Source organism: Ascaphus truei, chromosome 1, assembly GCF_040206685.1.
Source record: "Ascaphus truei isolate aAscTru1 chromosome 1, aAscTru1.hap1, whole genome shotgun sequence".
Classification (NCBI taxonomy): Eukaryota; Metazoa; Chordata; class Amphibia; order Anura; family Ascaphidae; genus Ascaphus; species Ascaphus truei.
In genome coordinates this window covers 472,447,131-472,471,808 of record NC_134483.1, presented here as the reverse complement: position 1 = coordinate 472,471,808, position 24,678 = coordinate 472,447,131, and the positions used below count along the sequence as shown (strand labels likewise).

Below are 24,678 nucleotides of genomic sequence, written 5' to 3'. Positions count from 1 at the left end.
TTTAAGATGCATAGCCAGCAAACCCACCCACAGCCTATAGGGAAACCATGTTGACTGGTTTTGTAGCAAAAGGTGGCACTGTTTGCTTGTTTGCATGTCATTTCCTAGAATCCCTTGCTGCAGTGGAAGTGCTGTGTGCTGGGTGATAATGGTGAAAGGTGGGGTTGCAGACCTGTCTAATACATGCAAATGAGCATACAGTAATATATCCATTTGCTATATGCTTTGTTGTGGAGGGTTTTTGTCACTTTTTTTACCCACCATAACTTGGAGTGAGCTTTTAAACCACTTAAATGTGGAAGGGGATGAGCTTCAACAAGATAGGAAGAGCCACCTTCCAATCAGCTAAGACCAGCTGAACAAGAATTGTAAAACATACAGGACACCTGCAAGCTCATATTGAACCCACAAAATAACCACAACATATATATATATGTTATATATATATATATATATATAAAAGCATATAAGTGTCACAGAGGAGTGCTACTGAGCATGACAATATATATAAAACCAGAGACAGAACATAAAACACAGACAGAGCTCAGTGCACATCCAGTGAAACTTATACACGGTAGAGTGCCTAAATATATATGTATAGATATCTAGTAAATAAAATGGTCTTTTAGTTTAATATTTTGACCAAAGTGTTGTAAGCCCTTGTGTGGTTAAAAGCTCACTCCATAGCATCTCCCACTCTCAGGGGAACTTGCTTGCTTGCAGTATGATTGTGACAAATCTAATACAGAGTGCTTTTCCTGGTAATGTACAGGTTAATAAAAGCTTCAATCAGACTTAGAACTATGCAACTAATTTTGACAGATTTATTATAAATCATTCTTCCTGGTAATGCACAGGTTATTAAGAATTTATATTTGTGTTAGGGTCTGCCGTGTAGTTGCTCAGGGGCTTACAACACTTTGGCCAAAATGTTAAACTAAAAGATCATTTTATTTAATAGATATTTCCAACGTATATATTTAGGCACTTTACCGTGTACAGGCATACCCCGGTTTAAGGACACTCACTTTAAGTACACTCGTGAGTAAGGACATATCGCCCAATAGGCAAACAGCAGCTCACGCATGCGCCTGTCGGCACGTCCTGAACAGCAATATACCGGCTCCCTACCTGTACCGAAGCTGTGCACAAGCGGGGAGACTATAGAGTCTGTTACAAATGCGTTACTTACATCAGTTGTTTACGTACATGACAATTGCAGTACAATACATGCATCGATAAGTGCGGAAAAGGTAGTGCTTCACTTTAAGTACATTTTCGCTTTACATACATGCTCCGGTCCCATTGCGTACGTTAATGTGGGGTATGCCTGTATATGTTTCACTGGATGTGCACTGAGCTGTGTCTATGTTTTATGTTCTGTCTCTGGTTTTATATATATTGCCATGCTCAGTAGCACTCCTCTGTGACACTTATATGCTTATATATGTGTTGTGGTTATTTTGGAGTTTCAATATGAGCTTGCAGGTGTCCTGTATCCTTTCTAAATTATAATTAACAACAAAAAACTATAGACCAGTCGAATAACAAATCTCTGGCATATTTAATGAGGCAAGAGATCTTGAAAAGGTTAACATTTGGAAAATGAATCACTCCCACATCTTGTAATCTGGCAAACAATATTCTGGATTTTTTCCCCTATCCAAATAAAACAAGTAAAGGCTTTATACAACAAGGTGAACACCTTTTCCATGTAATGTCAAAGAAAGCATACTGTACGTAATGTGTAACTTTGGGAAATAATACCATCTTGACCACATTGACCCTGCCCAGAAAAGATAAAGGCACATCTTTTCAGTTATGTACTGTACTGTATTGCAGTGGTAAATTTTGGGTGGAAATTAATTCTGTATAATAAGGTAAAATTGAGGTGGACATCAGTGCCTAGGTCAGACCTGCACAACTCCAGTACTCGAGGGCTGCAAGAAGGTCAGGTTTTCAAGATATCCCTACTTCAGCACAGCTGGCTCAATTAGTGGCTCAGTATGACTGATATCCGGAAAATCTGGCCTGTTTGCGGCCTTCGAGGACTGGAGTTGTGCAGGCCTGGCCTAGGTATTTAATATGACCTTGCGCCGCTGCAAAGGGGAGAATGAAGGAGCGTCTGAAATACAATACATATAACAAACGATTCCAGATTTGGTAACATTAATTTTAGATCCCATAAATTCAGTGAACATATTCATTGTTTGGATAAAACGTAACCAAGGATTGAAACATATTTCTTAAAAAGATAATTAAATAATTTACATATAAAGCTAGCTCAATTATACCACTCTTATGCCTTACAAACATGTTCGTATCCAAATAGCCATAGGATTTAGGGTAATATAAGAGGGAAAAGTGGATACCCCTGTCTAGTAGTCCTCTCTACATTAAAAGTTTTTGAGATTGCACATACGGTAGAATCTGAATGGTGGAAGTTTGGTTTACATGAAGAGGATTACTTTTAGAATTTTTCCCTCAAACCCGAAACACTCAGAAGTGAAACGATGGTCCCAAACAATTTGTTATGCCAAAAGCTTTTTCGGCATCTAACCTTAAAATTGCTGGTATATTATTTAACGATTTTCATTTGGAGGAGATTGAGGGTTGTATTGTGCCTACAGTTCTGTGTATCAGCGGTGCGCAAACTCGGGTGCGCGCCCCCCAGGGGGGGGCAGGAGATTCTTTGGGGGGGCATGGGCAGTTGCAGGGGCCCTGCGCTCTTCCCCCAGGCATTTAATTTAATGCCGGGGGATCGTGTGAGGCCCTTACAACACTCCACTTACCTTGTTTCAGCCAGTTGTGATGCGTCGCCATGGCAACGCAGCATCAAATAACACCACGGGGCCATGTGACATGACGTCACATGACCCCGCAGCATCCTTTGACGCATCACTAGATGCCATGGGGGCGCGACCGAGGAGGGAGCAGGTAGGGGGCGGAGGCGCGGGGAGTTTGCGCACTGCTGCTGTATATCACAGATAGTATTTTCTGGATATTGGTTACTGAATGTCTGCCCCAAATAAAACTTGTCTGACGAGAAGACAGACTTTTAGAAAGCAAAAACTTTACTTTATAAGCAATTATCTTGGTAAAAAGTTTGTATTTCTCCTGGCCCCAACCTTCCTTTGGCAGCATTAAAGTATACGGAACAAAGTTTCCCTTCCAGAAAACCATTGGGGAAAAAAATGAGGCAGGGATTTGACAATTTAAGAAGAAATAGTTTTTAAAATTCAGCTGAGTACCCATCTGGGCCTGGAGCCTTCATGCTTTTAAACTTAAAGGTAGCTAGTTTGACAAATCTGTAATTGGAGTGATAAATTCATTGAGGCCTCAGAAGAAATTCTGGGATTCTTAATAGTTTGCCAAAAAGGGGTTTTATTTTCAGTATTAACTGAAGATTGACACTAAAGGCTTGAATAAAAGGTGATAAGTATAACCAGAACACCTTTTGCCTGCCTTATTGTCAAAGTAACCTCCTCTCTGAAGTACACCATCAGTGCCGCTTCTTTATTCTGATGTCAGATTTAGCATGTGAGTTATTTGGTGCTATAATACAAGTAGAGGATCTTTCCATAAACTTGCCCATAAGATATTACATCTATTATAGGTTTTCCTTGGATTAACTTTCCTTTTCACTCAAAAATAAAAGTTTCTTCAATGGTAGCAAATAAAATATAATAGAAGGTTTAAATCACAAGCTTTTAAAGAAAATGACTCATAAATGTAGTTCTTAAGTACCACAGAGGAAATTCTAAATTGTTCGATTGGATATAGCAGGTAGAGTTATTCCACAAGATAAATAAAGTCTTTACAGTGTTTAAAATAAGAGATAGATGACCAAAAATATCTTAAATATTGTGGGTGTTTTTAGGAGAGACCCTCAGGGCACAGTACCGCTACAGTACATCACCGAAACTATGCTGATGAGCAAGTAATCATGGAAAGCTATACAGATTGAGATGTGCCGAAAGAGGAGGGAATCACAACAATGAGGTAGACCACAGAATGACGGGTTATTATACAGCTTTGCTGTGATGGACGACCTTAGAAGAAACCTTCTGTGGCACTGTGTAAATTGATTGCAAGGTGTTAATAGGAATAAACGCCTAACCTGGGAGAGCTGCACCAACAGAGGAGGGTTTGTGACCACGCAGTAGGCTGCAATATGTAACTTCTTGCCGGACCACCTGAGAAGATCTGTCCACACGGCTTAAAAGGCCGTACTTATTCTGACTGGCATGCTGACATAGGCAGAGCAACCCTTATAAGGCTGGTTCTATACGTGTGCTATGCCGTGCGTGCAGAAGTTTTAGTTGGCTGAGGTTAGTCAGCCATTCTAACATGGTGTCGCTCGCACGCACGGCAGGGAGAGTGGAACCGGCCGACAGGGGAGAGGATGAGAAAAAGAATGAATTTGTGCCGCTACCGCCGCTGAAAATGTATGTATATGTGTGTGTGTATGTATGTATGTATGTACAATGTTATTAAAACATTTATTAAAGTATTTATTTATTTCAAAACTTATTTAAACACACACACATACATACACTCATACACACACATATATACACACATATACATACATATAAATACACACACACAAATACATAAAGTACCTCACTCGCGCATAGCATACACACAAAAAGCGTGCGGCACTTGCACGCGCGTTCGCACAGGCATGTGCACGGCCGCACACAGTATAGAACGGTCCTAAGCCAAAAAAAGCAGGATGCAGGCAGATTGCAAGTGGTCAGGCTGTGAGCTGCAGCATCAAGCTGCCATCTTACAGGTACGCCTTCAAAAGCACAATGATAATCGTTTTAATTAATACAATAAACAAGGAATGTAATTTTGAAAGACTTATTAGGGGAAGCTCTAGATCAAAAGGATAGCAAACCAGATAATGAAATGATTTTATAATGCAGCTTAATGCACAAAGACAAAACTGGTTGACTGATTCCAAGCAGCACAAACCCTGACCTCTCACACTTTCACTTAGTAATATGAATGCAGCCATGCCTTTAAACAGTACTAATGTATAAATTGAACATAAAAGTAACCCCCCACCCCCTCAAAAAAAATACTGATTTGGTTTAATCATTATAATGATTGAGCCTTGAAAGGTCAGCTCAGAAAGCATTTTACTGCAATTATATACAGTACTACATATAATCTGTAGATTGATTAGAGGATACATTAATAGCCATTACCTTCTAACAGAGGAGGTTCCTCATCAGAGCTATTGCTGTTCTCAGAATTAAATAATGGGTTATATGGTGGTTGATACATGTAACCGGTATGATCCAGAGGAGATGAAATCATTCCTGATTGTGTAAAGTCAGGAGAAGATGGTTTGCTTGATCTGCAATTAAATAATTAATTATCAGTAAATATGATGTAAATAAAATCTCTTATCTGTATAATTAAAGCTGCAGTTCAGTCAATATCCTGCATGTGTGTTTTTTTTAATAAATCAGTTCTGTAGTAAGAAAAAATACTTTTAGCATTTTCTGTTTTTAAAAAAACAACTTTGAAAGACCAATTTTCTTGTATTCTATTTTAACAGCCATTTGCTAAGGCACTGTCCCTTCATGTACTGTCACAAGCCCTGGCACACCCCTTTCTCAGCCCTGCCCTCCCTCTAGCACATGTCAGTGCAATAGTGCTCATGAATATTCATGAGCTTCCACTGACTGACAAGCAGAATATAAACAAATCCCATCTTTTAATATGTCACCAAATTTCGACCTATCAATACATGGAGAACGAATTGACTGGCAGCTATACATTTCTATAGGTAATTAGAGATTGCACACAAAACTATTGAAGTAAAAAAAAAATGTAAAAAAAAAAAAAGACTGATCTGCAGCTTTAACTTAACTATTAACCAACTATACCTTTTCCTCATGTTCTCACACACTATTTGCCCAATATAGTATGCAGATAAATAAATATGTAAATCCCAAATATTCAGGTCTACTTGCCGGGAGCTTTTAATGATTATGCCTAATTGAAGGTCATATGTTGGCTAGGATGCTTGAGAAGCAGAGCACATGTTAGAAAGAACAAACGGGAAACCATGCAGAGTGGAGCCAGAAGAAAGCAGACAAAAAAAGGGAGAGCAGTAGAGTAAGTGAAGGGAAAAAAGGGAGAAATAGAAAGCTTTCAAAGAAGAATAGGAGAAATGTGAGCTAGAAAGAGACTAAGATGAAGGCTCCAGAAAATAAAGAATAGAAAGCAGAAAGAAGCAGTACAGCCGAGAAACAAGAATCTATAGTGAAATTACATTAAAAGGCAGTAAAAGAAAGCATCATTATTGATGGAAGACGGCCTAGTGAGTAAAAGAAGGGAGTGCTGCAAAAATGTTATAAAGCACCTTGAAGTATTTAGCCAACATATGTTGTGTTTAGGTTTGACTACTTCCATGCAATATTACATTCCAGGATAATAAAAAATGCACAAATGCGCACCAGGGATTAGTGGAAGGTAATTTATTAAAAATACACACAAACTCTGAGGGGATCCAACCCCACCTCAGAACAGCTGTGCAGCTGGACGGCTAAGTACTACCCAGGAGAACACCTGATGGTGACTAAACCCTAAGCTGCACAGTATACAAATACAGTAAAATTTATATAAAAACAAACATGAAAACAACCTACTGTATCAACAGATTTGTATAGAAACCGCCATAAGGTTGGGCACTAGCAAGGGGAAACAGACACTCACACTGAGACAGTCAGCAGACTCGCGGTGGCTGCACAGGATCCGGACCTCAGCACCGCGGAGATGGAAAAAAAAACACTGCTGTCTCCTGCAGGCTCCGTCTCAGCTTACCAGCATACACGCGCAGGATGACCTGTCGTGACCAGGTCATCCTGCGCGTGTATGCTGGTAAGATGAGACGGAGCCTGCAGGAGACAGCAGCGGTTTTTTCCATCTCCGCGGTGCTGAGATCCGGATCCTGTGCAGCCACCGCGAGTCTGCTGGCTGTCTCAGTGTGAGTGTCCGTTTCCCCTTGCTAGTGCCCAACCTTATGGCGGTTTCTATACAAATCTGTTGATAGGTTGTTTTCATGTTTGTTTTTTTTGTTTTTTTCTTTCATGTGTTTTTATATAAATTTTACTGTATTTGTATACTGTGCAGCTTAGGGTTTAGTCACCATCAGGTGTTCTCCTGGGTAGTACTTAGCCGTCCAGCTGCACAGCTGTTCTGAGGTGGGGTTGGATCCCCTCAGAGTTTGTGTGTATTTTTAATAAATTACCTTCCACTAATCCCTGGTGCGCATTTGTGCATTTTTTATTATCTTGTATTTCAGGGTGCCCTCCCCCCTTTTTAAGGGGGGTTCACCTAGATTTGAGAGTTTCTGGGGAGACGCTTTATGTACATGCTGCAAAGGGATCATCCACACCATCATACAGCACGAGCGCTGAATATCCTGTTTTTTCTACCTTCAATATTACATTCCAACTGAATCATACAGTACCTCCTATTGAAGAATTAAGATAACTAATTCCTCGGGACATGTACTAGATTATGCAAGACATGTTAGATGAGATGAACAAATGAAAGTCTCTAGGGGGCTTCTCTCTCTCTCTCTTCAGTCCCTCCTTATAGTGCAGTCCATGAATATTTAAAACATTTGAAAGAAGGACATACAGTAGGGGTTGATGTACCATATAAAATTTGGAGAAAAATTGATGCAAATTGCATTATTTTCATCTTGCGTCTCTTTGTGTTAATATATCTTTGCTCCAAGTTTTGCACTGTGCGCATCACCTTGCGATTTGGAGAGTGACAGAAGGAGTTAGATGATGTACAGATTATAAAGAGATGTAGCAAACGCGGCATCTCCCTTCATCATTTTTACTTCTTGTATTTGCTTTAAAAAAAAAAATCTGCCATTGAAGTATGGGCTAAAAATCAAACTTGTCATCTCTTAAAGTGCAAAGTAAATTAATTGGGGCACACAGGGACTTTATTTATAAAGTGCAATAAGGTTAATTCAGCGTTGCCGCACAACTAGCCGTATTGCCTTCAATAGGGATTTCTGTGCAGTAGCGTCAGATTGGCTCTATCGCACTATATAGATTAAGGCCCATTGTGAGTGCCGATGAAGTAACACCAGATGCAAATAAGGTAGAAGAAGTAACAAAAATGGAAAAACATTCCAAATACTGGTAGGAGAGTGCAAAAAATTGCTAAGAAATAGATATAAAAAAAAAGAACGTTAAGAAATAGAAAGAAAAAAAAAGATAAAAAGGAAAGATAGCAAAACAAAGAAAGAAGGGAAAGATACAGTGATAAACACTACCAGGGAAAAGAGAGAACAGCATTGATGTAAAAGCAGTATACACAACATTGCACTTGCAATTACCATGTGTAGCCCCTGGAATTTGATGGGCAGTGATCCAGCTCAAATTGATTAGTTTGCTTCACAAAAATGTATAAACAGAAAGTCTGGACTACTGTTGCAACTTTCCCCCTGTGACAAACACAGACTATCCTTTTTTTTATTTTTAACTGTGCTAGTAAAGACAAATCTTAATAGCCAGTTGTGCTACTATAATGGTGACTATGAACGAGTTCTGAATTGTGATTGCTCTCATCTATTAAGAAAGAACTTGCTTTGTGTAAATTGTTACATTCTACCAGCTTGTAAGTAAGTTTAAAACAACGGTTAAAATGAACAAGGCAATTAGCTATTCAGAAATAAAAGGGGATTTAGGAACTAAAATGTAAAATTTGACATCTCTACAGCTCTACAAATGTGGTAGCATAGTTTTGGGTACACTAAGTAACCCCTGTTGTGAGTTGATATCAGATCTCTTTACCTAGTACAGTAGATGTATTGTGTAACAAACATCTGTTTTGAAGGTGACAAGGTGACTCCAACTTCTTATAAGCCTTGTGGCAAGAGGTGCAGTTAATATGCATTTATTTATTGGCATATTTGATCAGTATTAGAGGAAGAACTTAATTGAAGTAAATGGTATCTCATACCTTGTGAGTACAGCCTTTTGTATTTTCTCCCTTATCAAAAAGTGATGTAATAAAAGAGAGATTCTGACAGGAGAACTTTTGTGTGGTTGCTACATTATGATAATTGTAAACAATCTGAAACAAATATATAGCAATTCCTCCACAGATTGGACTGTTAACACTTACATTTTAAAATGGATTCTGACCTTTTGGAATAAAGCCACAAATCCAGCACTGAACAGGACTCTACAGGAAGTGTGATTAGAAAATTCCAACTAAATAGGAGCTGCTAGCTGTTCACACAATTTGCTGTTTTTTGTGTGGAAGAAACACATGGAGAAAAAAAATAGTGCATGGTCATGTGTTCCTGCTGTGAAAGGTCACATGACCAATGTGAACTAGTTTTTTTTTACTTACGAACATTGTCGTGAAAATTGCATCTTTTTCATTTAAAAAATCCTAAATTTTTGCAAAATTTCCACAAAATATGTAAAAAATATTTGAACTAAAATGGGAAAAGTTTACAAATCTCTAGTTCCCATGTAGAGATTGTTTTACTGACTGTATATTGAGTATAGAAACACAAATGTTGTGATTGCTTACCACAGTTTTACTATATACAGTAGTAGCTGTGACTAGAGACGTGAATATCTCAGAGTTTCAAAACTTTGCACAACATTTAAGATTTTGCAAAGATATTTCAAAATGTGTGTATATATATATATATATATATATATATACACACACACACACACACACACACACACACACACACACACACACACACACACACACACACACACACACACACACTTTACCAGATTATAGTCCAGTAAGGAGAGACAGCACACATGGGATATACTTCAAAGTGATGTATTGAACACTCAAAAAAACCAACATTTCGGTTGTACAACTCTGAGGAAGGTTCCGTTTGCAGGAACTGAAACGTTGTTTTTTTGAGTGTTCAATACATCACTTTGAAGTATATCCCGTGTGTGCTGGCTCTCTTTACTGCAAAAAGAAGAGATCAGCAGCGCACTGCCAGGGAGCCAGGTGGTTAAAAAACAACAGGAGCGCCGTTCCTTATTGCAGGATCGCATCAACAATGTCAAACATACAGTATCCAATGTGCATTTTGTACATCAGAGCTTCTTTAGGGATAAGAGGTCCCTCACTCAGCAGGTTTCTACCCTAACGCTTTCATATCAACTATCAATATGTGTTTCTCATATAACTTGTATAGCAAAGAATAGTTAATTGATTTATATGCCAATCATGTTTATATACAGAACTCCCTAAGTATAATACAGTAAATGAAAACAAAATACAAAAACAATACTAAAAAATAAGCAGACAAAACAAACAAGCATTAAATATTTGCTTCTGAGTAGCAATAATTCATACATTTGCTTATTTGATAGAGTAGATTAATTGTACAAGGTGCCCTTATATCTATAAATGTACAGAGCAAATAACATACAGTAAGCTATGCTTTATAGATCCGATGCTCAATTATCCCATACAGTAAGTATATTCTATGCTCTATACACCTTTATGATATCCTTTACTTTGTTAAAAAAAAAGCAGAAAAAAAACAAATCCTTAGTTGAGTCCTTAAGGGCTTAATATTAAGGCATACTGTACAGTATATCCATCTAGACTGTTTTTTCATAAGTTGGTTATCCAAAGCCCCTACAGTATTCCAGGAGTGGCCAACTTCAGTCCTCAAGTGCCACCAGCAGGTCAAGTTTTAAGGATATCCCTGCTTCAGCACAGGTGGTTCAATGGCTCAGTCAACGACTGAGCCACTGATTGAGCCACCTGTGCTAAAGCAGGGATTGCCTTAAAACCTGACCTGCTGGTGGCACTTGAGGACTGGAGTTGGCCATTCCTGACCTATTCTATTGCTTAGGAGAACATATAATCAATGCGCATACATGTAATACATCTGAAATTGTCTTTATGGATTTGATTTACATTTCTAGAGATACAGTAGGGGTGTCACACGAATTAAAGATGTCTCCAATATGTTTGTGTCATACCAACACATTGACAAATAGCCATGTACCTGTATATTGCCCCACATTTGACATTTGTAAAAAGTTGAATTGTATACTGTAGGTCTTCTATTATCCAAATTTGTAAATTCTTTACTAGGCCTCATAAATTCACATTACTTCATTTAATGTGTTATATGCACTATATGTTCACAGTCATACTGTAACGCGTAGCTCGCCACAAACGAAGCGTAACCGCGGTGCTGAAGTAGGGAATTGGTTAACGCCGACCCACAGCCACGCGGGCACGCCTAGGATGTAGAGTAGTCGTTCAAGCCAGGTCAGGGTTATAGATTGGAGATTAGTGTTAGTACTTGCCAGGTCTGGAGTGGAGAGTTGCGGATCGTCGAAGTGCGTAGCCAAGTTCAGGGTTGGAGAGTGTCGGATAGTCGGGGTACGTGGCCAGGTTCAGGATAGGAGAGTATCGGATTGTTGGAGTACTTAGCCAAGGTCAGGACTGGAGACAGGAGAATGGTCGTTCGTAGCCGGATCAGGAGAGGAGAGGTGCGGAATCCAAAAGACTAGCAAGGTAGGCAACAAGAGGTTAATCAGCAAGGCAAGGCAAGGTCACAGGAACTGGAATGCAGCAAGGCACAGCGTCACACTAGACTATGCTCAGCAAGGAATGAGAGCAGACTGAAGGTATATAAAGGCAGAGCCTCCAATAGCCAGCCAGGGTGGAACCAGGAAGTGAGCACCGATAGGCTGCTGGTGCACACAGGTTTGCCCTATGACACAGCCTAATCAGGGATGGGGGCGGAACTGCTCGCGCGCTGACCCGTGCGTGTCACGGGGCCAGGGGTCGGAGTCTGGAGCACGCGTCACTCCCACACCGATTCTGAATATACTTAGAGCAAGAGGGGCGGGGCCACTCGTGCCGACCCGTGCGTATCACGGAGGTCAGGGGGCGGAGCCTAGAGCAAGCGTCACTCCCATGCCGGTCCTGTCCATCACCAGAGTGGGGCGGGGCTTGGACCGCGCGTCAGCAGGGAGGCTGGCCGAACGCACCCGTCGTGCATCAGAACAGGGGGCGGGGTCCGAATCCACAGACGGAGGATCAGGCCACCCAAGGTCCGCGCGCGCGTGCTGGGACCACGAGACTGCGCATCCTGAATGTCCGTCACGGAAGGCTTGTTGGGGTGAGGAGACGGTCTGCGACCGCCAGGATGGCGAATCCTCACACATACACATGATTCTTTCTTTTAAGTTTGACTGTGGACTAAAATAGCACTCAATTTTATTTACCATTTGCTTACCAAAGTTGGTGTGGGTTTCAAACAGAATTTAGAATTATTATCTTCCAACAGAACGTGCCAGTGTTTTTTCAGCATATTACTAATTCCATTGTTTATGTTAGGTTAACACATCTCTCTTTATTACTAGATTCTGGTTTATCCTGTAAAAAAGGGTAGTATAGGGGTCCTTTTGGCTATGTTACTATATATGCTCTCTTCATGAATTTGTTACTACACCTCCAGTTCAGGACCAGGACCCTCATTAATAATGCTTGATTTTGAAACTCTGTACCATGTGAACAATGTATTTGCACCCTGAGAAACTGCTCAACGGGTATTACCAAGGACCTTACAGTTAGGTGTAGGATCTCTACAAATCACATACTACTGTACATTATTAGCTGTCATTTCTTTTCTGTAAATATTACAGTACTTTAACAAAACAAATGCCTTGATGTGGCTCGCAGGCTTACAATGCTTTGGCCAAAGGGTTAAACTAAATGACCCTTTTACAAGAGATATATAGGTATTGCACTGTGTATTTTTGTCACATTGGAAGTAACTTTGGGCATTTTTGTTAGTTTTTGTTGTATACATTTAGCAATGCCCACTAGCACTCCTTTTGACACTTATATACATATATATATATTATGTGGTAATGGTTGGGGTTTCTCAGAGCTTGTTGGGTATCTGTGTGTTTATTAACTATGTGCAGCTGGTCTCAGCTGCCTTTGGGAGGGTGGTGGCCCCTCCCCACTTTCCAAGTTTGCAGGTCAGTTTCATTTTGCCAGTTTACGACAGATGCAATGCAGATCATTCTTACTGTAATTATACAGATTAACAAGAATTTTAACCCAGGGAGTGTTAGGACCTGCGAACAGGGTCTGCCTTGATGTGGCTCGCAGGCTTACAATGCTTTGACCAAAGGGTTAAACTAAATGACCCTTTTTCAAGAGAATATATAGGTATTGTACTGTGTATTTTTGTCACATTGAAAGTAGCTTTGGGCATCTTTGTTTGTTTGTTTTTGTTGTTGTATACATTTAGCCACGCCCACTAGCACTCCTTTTGACACTTATATACATATATACATGAATGCAGAGCTGTGAGTCTGGCAGCACAAAGCAGACAGAGACAAGCTGCCTGAGAGAACTGTGACCAGGGACCTGGCACAGGGCCGAGATCCCTGCGGGGATAGGGAACCCACCTATTAAGGGAAGGCGTACCTTTCGGAGGGAAGCAGCTGGAAAATGGAGGGCTAAGTACACCCCATTGTGGAGGGCAGCTAGCCCACCTCAAGTAATAAAGATGCTCTTAATCACAAACCCTCTCGTGTACATGTGTGGAGTGAATGTACAGAGAGGAGCACCACGGAGGAGTTCCACAGTCCCACTGCACACTCCCACTCCAACTGCACACTCCCACTGCACACTCCCACTCTCCCACTGCACACACTCCCACTGCACACACTCCCACTGCACACACTCCCACTGCACACACCAGACACTCCCAGCACTCACTGCACACACACTCACTGCACACTGCTCACAGCACACTCTCACAGCACACAGCTCTCACAGCACACAGCTCTCACAGCACACAGCTCTCACAATACACTCACATGTCAGCAGCCCCCCCCCCACATGTCAGCAGCCTACCCCCCCTCACATGTCAGCAGCCCACCCCCCCCCTCACATGTCAGCAGCCCACCCCCCCCTCACATGTCAGCAGCCCACCCCCACTCACATGTCAGCAGCCCACCCCCCCTCACATGTCAGCAGCCCACCCCCTCACATGTCAGCAGCCCACCACCACCAGCCCGTTTTTCACACACACCCCCCACCAGCCTGTTTTACACACACACACACACACACACACACACACACACACCTTAGATCAGCTCAGCACATCCTCTCTCCCCAGTACTAAGCCTAAGCCCCGCACACTCATGCTCTGACCTCTTCGGAAGAAAAAAAAACACAAAGCTGCCGGGGGCTGGGAGGGAGAGGGAGGGGAGAGGGAGGGGGCTGGGAGGGAGGGAGGAGGGATGAATCGCCGCCGTTTTTTTAAACTTTTTTTTTTAAATTTATTTAATTAAATGGCGCCCGGCCAGAGTCATCGCAGGCCCCACAGAGAGGCCAGACGGGCCGCATGTTGTGCAGGCCTCTTCCTTCCTTCCCTCCTCACTCCCTCCCTCCCGATCAGGCACGCGGCGGCCATTTTGTTTTTAAATTAGTGCGACCCCGTTACTAACGCGGTGGTCTCAGGTTGGACCCCGAGGACCGTGTTATAACGGGGTTTACCTGTATATGTAACGGGTATTCCACCCCAACCAATCGCATATATAGTGTGGGTGCGTAGAACATACAGTGTTACCAGGTGTGGTGCGTATACCTGCAGGCTCACAAGAGGGCTGAGCCTCCGCCAGTGAGAGCCTGGGGTGAATCCTCTGGAACGTTCTCGGTTTCAGCGCCTCCACCTATGTAGGATTCTATGGGTATGTAGAATGGCCCTGACATAGGAACCACCCAGAAACCACATACACCAGTGTTATGGCTAACAGGTTTACTGAATGAATAAATGACAACTCTTACATAATACTTATAACATCACCATATTATAACATCCCCACACGGTGCCCACAGCCCAACCCCTTTGTCCCGTGGTTAGCGCTGCCACTATGTGTTAGGAGAATGTTAAGGTTTGTTGGTGCACTTATAGAGTACCTGCCGAGTGCTCCTGCACTCGGGCCTGCAACCACTTCGCAAAGGATTTGTCGCTCGGGGATCCCGTCTGATCCGGTGGTTCCTTGCTTGGGGTCCGCCAGGGGCGATCCCACCCTGAAGATAGTCTTTGTCTCTGGGCTCAGACTTGAACCCAAGTCTCCTTTCAGGAAGCGCAGCGTCCGCTGTGTCCCTATCTATCACTGGCACTATGTGACAAGGTCCCTAACCTAGGGCCTATCCCTGTAGCACCACAAGCTGGGGAGTGAGGACCTACCTTGGACCTAAGGGGTTAATGGCCTATCCCGTCCCCCTAGCTCTTCCCGGTCCTGACTCTAACTACCTAGTACCTAGTACTTGCAGTAACGCACTGCCACCTACTTGGTACGTACAGCAACCGTGCTGCACAAACACTGTGCCTTCTTGTCAGACCTCACAGCACTGACAGCCGTGACTCTGACAAGACAGCACACACACACTAAGGGCAGAGTCCCTAACTGGGGCCGTCCCTTATCAATTGCCCACTAGCCTGGTGGGGAGTTGGGGCCTACCTGGGATATGGGGGACCTTACTTGGTGGAGGAGCTTCACTTGCTCCCTGCACCCTTCCTTCCCGTCCTGCTCCCAGCTCCAACTAACTAGCGTGGGCTCAGCGCGCGAAATGTATCCACTCCTGCCTGGGAATCCTTGGCCCTCATTGGCCACTATCAGGCACCTGGTGTCTCCCTCACTAAGCCCTATGGGAATTGTAGTCCTGGGGCGCATGTAAATACATTGGGGCCGCCGCAACCCTTCCCTGCCTATTCTCAACCTCGCGCGACTTCTCCCAAGCTCCAGGGACCCTTCTGCGCCTGCGTGATCACTGCGCATGCACGAGTGGCTGCAATGGCGGCCCACGCTAGTCGGGTGCGCCGCCGAGACTCCCAGCACTCCCTGCACTGGCCCCCACCCTCGCGTTGTGCCGGCGGGTCCGCCACTGCCTCCGGCGGCACCCGCAACCGCTCTGCACCTCGGGAGGGGGGTCTCCGGAGCATGGAGGGCACCAGAGCTAAACTCTCCCCCTGGTGAAAAATCCAACGTCCCTGCTTGGGGAACGACATCAATCAGCACAATTGTTATATAATCAAAACGCAGTGCATAGAAAATACAACTCATCATTTCGACTTTACACAACAGGGTACAATGCAATTCACATACGATACCCGAGGCCAGCTGAGTGTCAGCTGCTTGCTGAGACCATTTGTGGGGTGCCCCTAACTGATCATGTGGGGGTACCTCACTTTTGCGTCCGTGAGCCTCCCCTGGGTGAATCTCTTGGAGAACACGCTCTGGGTAACAGTTACCGGTTCCGTACTACTTCCTCCCCCTGGTGGAAGGAATAGTACAATGTCTCTCAACCAGGCCTTTACCCGGCCATCCGCGGCATGGATGCGGTAGGCCAGGAGGCCAGGACCTTTCCCGCGGTCCACTACATGGTGAATGGAGCGCTCCTTTTTGGGCTTAAAGGAGGCAACTTTCCCTGAATCCCTCTCCACACAGTCCTTGTCCCTACATACTTGCGAGGCTTCCACTGGGAAGTGAGCAATGGACAATGTCTCTTTCCTCAACGTCTCTGTTTCACCCGGCAGAGAGTAAAGGGTAGGTACCTAACCACTGCACTGATTCACGGTGGCCAACAGGTCCTCGGGGACGCTGTCAGTTCTCACCTTGGCTGTCTCGGGACCTGTCCCCGGCACTTCTGGGGCAGTCCACTTACTTGCTGGAACCTCGGGAACGTTGGATCCCAATCCTGGGACCACTTGTGTCGGAGCGCACGGGCTCACACTCTGTTCAGTTATGGTGACACACGGATGTCCAGCTACGTTCTTCTGCTCAGCATGAACTTTAGTTGGGGCCTTTTTCACGGCCACTTCCACCGGAGCCTGTGAGGAGTAAGGAGGCTCCTCACCACTCCGCTGGCTTGAATGGGTTCCTCTTCCTCTGGAACACTGTCAGGTACCATCTGTGCTTCACTGGACACCACGATGGGACTGACTGTTCTCTTCACCTGGACAATAGGCGATAGGTACTGGTCCACTCGCACCACTGGACAGCTATCTTCTAAGGGAGACACCTCCGCCAGGATGTGAGGCCGAGTGGAGCCATTCACCCTGGTGGCCAGACTTAAGGAGCTATTGTGCTCCGCGGTCACCTGGAGGCTCACACCCAAGACCCCTGGGGCAGTCGACTCACCCTAGTCTTCGTTAGGTACTGGTCCCAAGCCTAGGACCGATGGTACCATCGTAGTAGGCCGGACTGACCATTGTAGGGCACACGGGCCCACAGCAGGCTCTGTATCCACCGAGATAGTTGGTTCGATGACTTCACTAGAGTGGTCCGCCGGCAGGCGCATCACCACGACTGGTTGGTCGCTGGAATCACCAAAAGAAGATGGGGGTATAGACACCTTACCCTGTGATTCCGGCATCGGCTGGTCTGGGCTCTGGGGTTCCTGCTCTACCACTAGGACATCCCCTTTGAGAGGGTCTGGAACCGTTTCTGCAACATGGTTTTGGACACACGGGTCCCCTGAGGCCTCTGGAATTAGGACAGACTGATTAGCAATGTCACTCACTTTTGCAGAGGGGTCAGTCTTCCCCGCTTCTTTCTCAACTGGCTCCGTAGCCTGGGGTATAATAGGCTTCAAGAACCGTGCACCGCAGCTTTCACATTCGGGCTCCCACGCCAGTGCGCCCCTAGAACAGTCATAGGTGGGACTAAAGCACTGTATACCCAGTTCTCCGCCTACCTCAGTCATCTTGAAGTCTAGCGGTAACTGGGACATGTCAGCTCCCTCGTCATAGGCTCGCCAGGGCACATATACATTAGGGTGTATGTCCTGACAGTCTATCTCATCCTCAGAGAAAAAAGAGACTATTACTGCATCAACGTATGGTTGAAGATCACAGTGCTTGCTCCCCCTGGTGGAATGTGAAGGTACGGCAGCACACTCTTTCAAGGAGTGATTCTGGCTCTGCACTGCGTCACTCAGTTGGCGGGGGTGGGGCTTAGGTTTTCCCGCCAATCCCGGACAGTTTTCTTCGACACTATTTAGTGCAGGCTTGCAGTCAGCAGCACGTGTGCTCTCCTGCTTTGGCGGGAGACGCCATTTGGCTGGGTCTGCGTAGACTAGGGGGTACCCCTCAGACGGGCCCCCGGACATAAACAATGCGGACGGTGCCTCTGCCAGGCATATATCCTTAGTGGGGGTTGCTACAAAAAGCATAGTTTTCCATGTGGACGTGAGATCGTGTTCTTCAGCTAAGACACAGGCATGCGGCCACCCAGGAATGTTACGCATATAATACTTGACCCTGACCGCGGGTATAGTTGCGGGAAGGCCTCCTACTGCCACCACCTGGCCAGGTTCCATATATTGCCTCAAAGCCCAGGCCAGGACCTCGTGTCCGGACTTTACAAACATGGTGGACAATATGAATTGGACAATTTGGAAAAAATGGAACAGGGCACCCCGGGTCTCTCTCAGCAGCGCCTCCAAATGTAACGTGTATTCCACCCCACCCAATCGCATATATAGTGTGGGTGCGTAGAACATACAGTGTTACCAGGTGTGGTGCGTATACCTGCAGGCTCACAAGAGGGCTGAGCCTCCGCCAGTGAGAGCCTGGGGTGAATCCTCTGGAAGGTTCTTGGTTTCAGCGCCTCCACCTATGTAGGATTCTATGGGTATGTAGAATGGCCCTGACATAGGAACCCACCCAGAAACCACATACACCAGTGTTATGGCTAACAGGTTTACTGAATGAATAAATGACAACTCTTACATAATACTTATAACATCACTATATTATAACATCCCCACACGGTGCCCACAGCCCAACCCCTTTGTCCCATGGTCAGCGCTGCCACTATGTGTTAGGAGAATGTTAAGGTTTGTTGGTGCCCTTATAGAGTACCTGCCGAGTGCTCCTGCACTCGGGCCTGCAACCACTTCGCAAAGGATCTGTCGCTCGGGGATCCCGTCTGATCCGGTGGTTCCTTGCTTGGGGTCCGCCAGGGGCGATCCCACCCTGAAGATAGTCTTTGTCTCTGGGTGCAGACTTGAACCCAAGTCTACTTTCAGGAAGCGCAGCGTCCGCTGTGTCCCTATCTATCACTGGCACTATGTGACAAGGTCCCTAACCTAGGGCCTATCCCTGTAGCACCACAAGCTGAGGAGTGAGGACCTACCTGGGACCTAAGGGGTTAATGGCCTATCCCGTCCCCCTAGCTCTTCCCGGTCCTGACTCTAACTACCTAGTACCTAGTACTTGCAGTAACGCACTGCCACCTACTTGGTATGTACAGCAACCGTGCTGCACAAACACTGTGCCTGTTTGTCAGACCTCACAGCACTAACAGCCGTGACTCTGACAAGACAGCACACACACACTAAGGGCAGAGTCCCTAACTGGGGCCGTCCCTTATCAATTGCCCACTAGCCTGGTGGGGAGTTGGGGCCTACCTGGGATATGGGGGACCTTACTTGGTGCAGGAGCTTCACTCGCTCCCTGCACCCTTCCTTCCCCATCCTGCTCCCAGCTCCAACTAACTAGCGTGGGCTCAGCGCGCGAAATGTATCCACTCCTGCCTGGGAATCCTTGGCCCTCATTGGCCACTATCAGGCACCTGGTGTCTCCCTCGCTAGGCCCTATGGGAATTGTAGTCCTGGGGCACCTGTAAATACATTGGGGCCGCGTGCACGATTCTCCTGCGCATGCGCGAACATTTAGGGGATGCCGCAACCCTTCCCTGCCTATTCTCAACCTCGCGCGACTTCTCCCAAGCTCCAGGGACCCTTCTGCGCCTGCGCGATCACTGCGCATGCGCGAGTGGCTGCAATTCCGGCCCCCGCTAGCCTCCCAGCGCTCCCTGCACTGGCCCCCACCCTCGCGTTGTGCCGGCGGGTCCGCCACTGCCTCCGGCAGCACCCGCAACCGCTCGGCACCTCGGGAGGGGGGTCTCCAGAGCATGGAGGGCACCAGGGCTACATATATATATATGTTAGAACACACAGAGCTATCGCTCAACACTTACATGAGTTTTGTCCTAAACACTGTTGATAAGTCAATTATTGTAAGACTGAACAGTGGTGCTAAAGGTTAATAGAAATATGCAAACAACAAGAGGAAAGCAACCTTTAAATAGCACACGGACATGAATGAAAGTGTAACAGAAATGGTATTTTATTCAGGTGATTAAAACAGGGGATGAAATTTTAAAAGGAGAGGGGGGCTCGGCACTACCTAAACATATTGGACATGGAGGCAAGAGTCAAGTAAAGATAAAAATCAAGACACATACAGGGTGTAGGTGGCTATATCTAAGCACACCTACGTTACAATCTACCTATACTGAGACCTTGTGACCACATGTAAAGGATATAATGCCATATAATTTGATGCAATAATTACATGATAGAGGTACACAGGAATTGAAGGTAACAGATTGCAAAAATACGGAACTGCATTAGGCAGTGAGGCATTTAAAGTGAGCTTTATAAGTGATAAAAACAGTTAGACTACAGTTTGACTAGAGGTGACTGGGGACTGGATCTACTGCACACTCTTTTACTCAAGACAACAAACGGTAAGCTATTCAGATCACACTATGATCCCATGCTTGTTAGCCTGCATAGTTTAACCCCCCACCCCTTTACAACTTCTTTCACTGCAGCCTCTCCCAAAACTGACTGCACAAAACACTGAAACCCTGAATTGACCCTAGCATTGCAATGCAGCAAAACACTTGACAAGGTACAGGCCCACCCCTGCTGTTTAGTCTGCACACACTCACTCTGCTCACAACAGCTCCTTGCAGCACTGCCTACCTCTGGCATCATGAACCTGCTATGTCTTCTAACTTTTTTCTTTCTCCTGGCCTCATGGAGATGTTACTCCCTCTATCCACTACAAACTCCTCCATCCTGGCCCACACCGAACATCACCTGGACTACTCAAAAGCCTTGCACTATCTACTGAATGTTGGTGGAGAACTCTAAAAACCAGCACACCAACCACCGCTCACTCTAATGGAAAACACCACAAATTTACAACTTGCACACCCAATTTCTACTCATACTATTACTCTCTCTAGCAGGTGATGTTGAAACTAACCCAGGTCCTCCCATTTCAGCTCTGTCCCATGCCCCTGAGAATTCCACCTTTAAATTCCAAAAAGGGCTATCTGTCGCCCATATAAACATCCGGAGCCTGCTGCCCAAACTGGATGAACTAAGGGCATGGTGCCTTATGCATAAACCCAAAGCCATCGTTCTTACAGAAACATGGCTATCCTCTAAAACCCCTGATGCATATATCGCCATTCAGGGATACTCCATTTTTAGGAGAGATAGGTCAAAGAGAGGAGGAGGGGTTTTATTTTATATTGCAGACACCTTACAATTTACACTGTTACATTGCCCACCAAGTCCACCCTCTTTTGAAACTCTAGTTGGCAAAATCTGCCTCCCCTTTTCTAAGCCCATCTTGCTTGCTGGCATCTACCGCCCCCCTAAAGCCCCTCTACAATCCTTGACTGATATCACCCAATTTCTTGCCTCCATTTCCTCTCTGAATGAGAAGAGTGAGCTGCTAGTTCTAGGGGATTTCAACTTCAATTGGCTTGACCCTAAAAACCACAAAATCCAGATACAACTCAAGTCACTTAACCTATCGCAACTCATTTCCCAACCCACACGGGTAAACCTGAAATCGCATAACCATTCCTTGCTAGACTGGATTCTCTCCTCAAACCCCAGCAGAATCCAATCCTCTGGCATCCTTCCTGATATTTTCAGTGACCATGCAATAGTGTACTGTGTAAGGAAAATTAAACCGCCCCATTCAAGCCCTAAAGTTCTCCTCACTAGAACATTTAAAAACTTTAACCCACAACAGTTTCTGGATGACCTTACCAACTGCCCATGGCACAGAATCGATTTAATTCCCGACCCTGACTCTGCGCTCGACTATTTCCAATCCGAGTTCTTAAAACTCTGCGATACCCATGCTCCACTACGCAAAATAAGGGTACGGGGGGCCCACCTTCCATGGGTTACACCTGACCGTATAGCACTCTACCAGTTCAGGGATGCCTTGTGGAAAAGCTACAAAGTAACTGGCACTACCAAGGATCTTAATCACTACAGATGCCTGCGGAACGTGTGTACAAGGCAAACAAGGTATGCAAAAGCACAATATTACTCTGACAATCTCCAACAAAATACATCAAACCCAGCTAACTTCTGGAAGGTTATCAACAATATATTCCAGCCTCCTAACCATCAACAACCAAGTAATATCACTAAGGGGGATACAGTATTACTCTGACAAACCCCACTGACATTGCAAATGCATTCAATGATTACTTTGTGGGGTGTGCCACTAACTTATTAGCGAAACGCAGCACAAACCCCAAACCTGAATCTCATCCTGGGAGTACCCCTATAGTCCCACCCCCTCCCAACACTGCCCACAATTTTCAATTTAGCCCAATATCTGAAGAGGAGATTACACAAGCGCTCCTCAAACTAAAACTAAGCAGCCAATGTGGACCCGACTTACTACAATCTAGGTTCCTACGACTTGGTGCCCCAGCCATTGCCAAACCAATTGCGTCCATAGTCAACTCTATCCTGTCTGCAGGCCATATCCCTAAGACCTGGAAAACTGCCAGAGTTGTCCCAATCTTCAAAAGTGGGGACAAAAACACTGTCTCAAACTACAGGCCAATCTCACTTCTCCCAATTCTATCCAAAGTTATGGAAAAATGTGTCCACTCCCAATTAAGCGATTTCTACACCAAGACAAATTTCCCTAGCCAATTCCAGTCTGGGTTTCGTCCCAAACACTCCACCGTAACTACACTGCTAAAACTTTGCAATGAAATCCAGTGTGGAATGGAACGGGGACAACTCACTGGTGCAGTATTCCTAGATTTTGCAAAGGCTTTTGACACAGTTGATCATGTTATCCTGCTTAACAAACTCCAGAGCTCTGGAATAGGGAAACATGCTTTAAACTGGTTTCAGTCCTACCTATCAGGAAGATCCCAACATGTGTCCATCTCAGGCTCTAACTCCAACCCCCTGGATATCACCTGTGGTGTCCCGCAAGGCCCTGTTCTGGGGCCCCTACTCTTCTCAGTGTTCATTAATGATCTTCCCACAGCTTGTAAGGAAGCCTCAATACACATGTATGCAGATGACACAATCCTGTATGCACACAGCCATAGCCTCTCTGACCTTCAACACATACTTCAGTCTGACTTTTTGAGACTCGAAAACTGGATTTCCCAAAACAAACTGTTTTTAAACACTGACAAGACGGTAACAATGGTATTTGGGACCAAGACTAAATTTGTAAAGCTTCCAGTGACTGAGCTCCTGATTAGAACCAACGCTAAAACCACCCTAACACCTGTCACTAGTTTTAAATACCTGGGCTTATGGTTTGACTCCCACTTAACATTCGGGATGCACATTGATACCCTGACAACCAAGACCTATGCCAAACTAGGGGTACTTTACAGGAACAAATCCTCCCTAAGTCTCCTGGTCAGAAAGCGTATTGCACAGCAGATGCTAATGCCAATTATTGACTATGGAGACATAGTATATGGCTCGGCTCCTCAAACCCACCTTAGCAAACTTGACACCCTCTACAATTCAATTTGTCGTTTTGTTCTCCAATGCAACTACAACACACATCACTGCGAAATGCTCAAAGAACTAGATTGCTCATCACTAGAGTCTAGGCGCAAAGTTCACCTTTCCTGTCTCACCCTCAAATACTTTCTGGGCAAGCTACCCAGCTACCTGAACAAGCTCCTCACCCCTACCACATGCAGTACCTATCACCTGAGATCAGACTCCAAAAGACTATTCATGGTCCCAAGACTCAACAAAGTATCCGGACGTTCCTCCTTCTCCTTCCGTGCACCCCAAAACTGGAACAACCTACCAGAGACTCTCATATCCACCACCAGCTTAAGTTCTTTCAAATCTAAGGCTGTCTCACACTTTAATCTGGTCTGTAACTGTTTCATACGCTCATAATATATATTTTCTTTAACTGTGCATGCAATGTCTTGTATATAATGTATACCTTGTTCATTTATGTAACTGTATTTGTAACCATGTATTATTTTGTTTTACTCTGTGCCCAGGACATACTTGAAAACGAGAGGTAACTCTCAATGTATTACTTCCTGGTAAAATATTTTTATAAATAAATTAAAAAAAAAAAAAAAAAAAAAAAAAAACTCAGCAGGTGATTGTCACAAATAGTTAGGTCAATACTCCATGTTGTAGATAGGAAAGGTAGAGGCCCCCCTCAGCAAGACTCCCACTCCAACGCGTTTCGACGGGAAACTGTCTTCTTCTGGGAGTGGTGAGGGGAGCAAAGAGCTAGCATTTATAGGGAGAATCATAATTACAAAAATCGCGCCAAAATTAAATGGATTGCAAGCAGCTGTATGAGCAGAGAGTGTTTACAAACATGGCAGCATCCTGGAGCCTGTGTTACTGTGATTATACATCTCATTGGACTACACTGGTCATGTGGGCTCTCTAAGGTCAACCCCTATGTAAATGGGGTGATGATGCATCGGGCGTCGTCACGTGAGAGATAGG

At 44.8% G+C, this 24,678-nt stretch overlaps 1 protein-coding gene across 1 annotated transcript in view; it reads right to left on the bottom strand.

Annotated features, from left to right (window-relative positions):
- YIPF7 (Yip1 domain family member 7) overlaps nt 1-24,678 on the bottom strand; it is a 90,251-nt gene that overhangs the window by 61,787 nt on the left and 3,786 nt on the right. Inside the window, exon 3 of the mRNA XM_075615243.1 lies at nt 5,220-5,371. Within this exon, the coding sequence (XP_075471358.1) occupies nt 5,220-5,371 (152 nt within the window). The remainder of the gene's footprint in view (nt 1-5,219; nt 5,372-24,678) is intronic.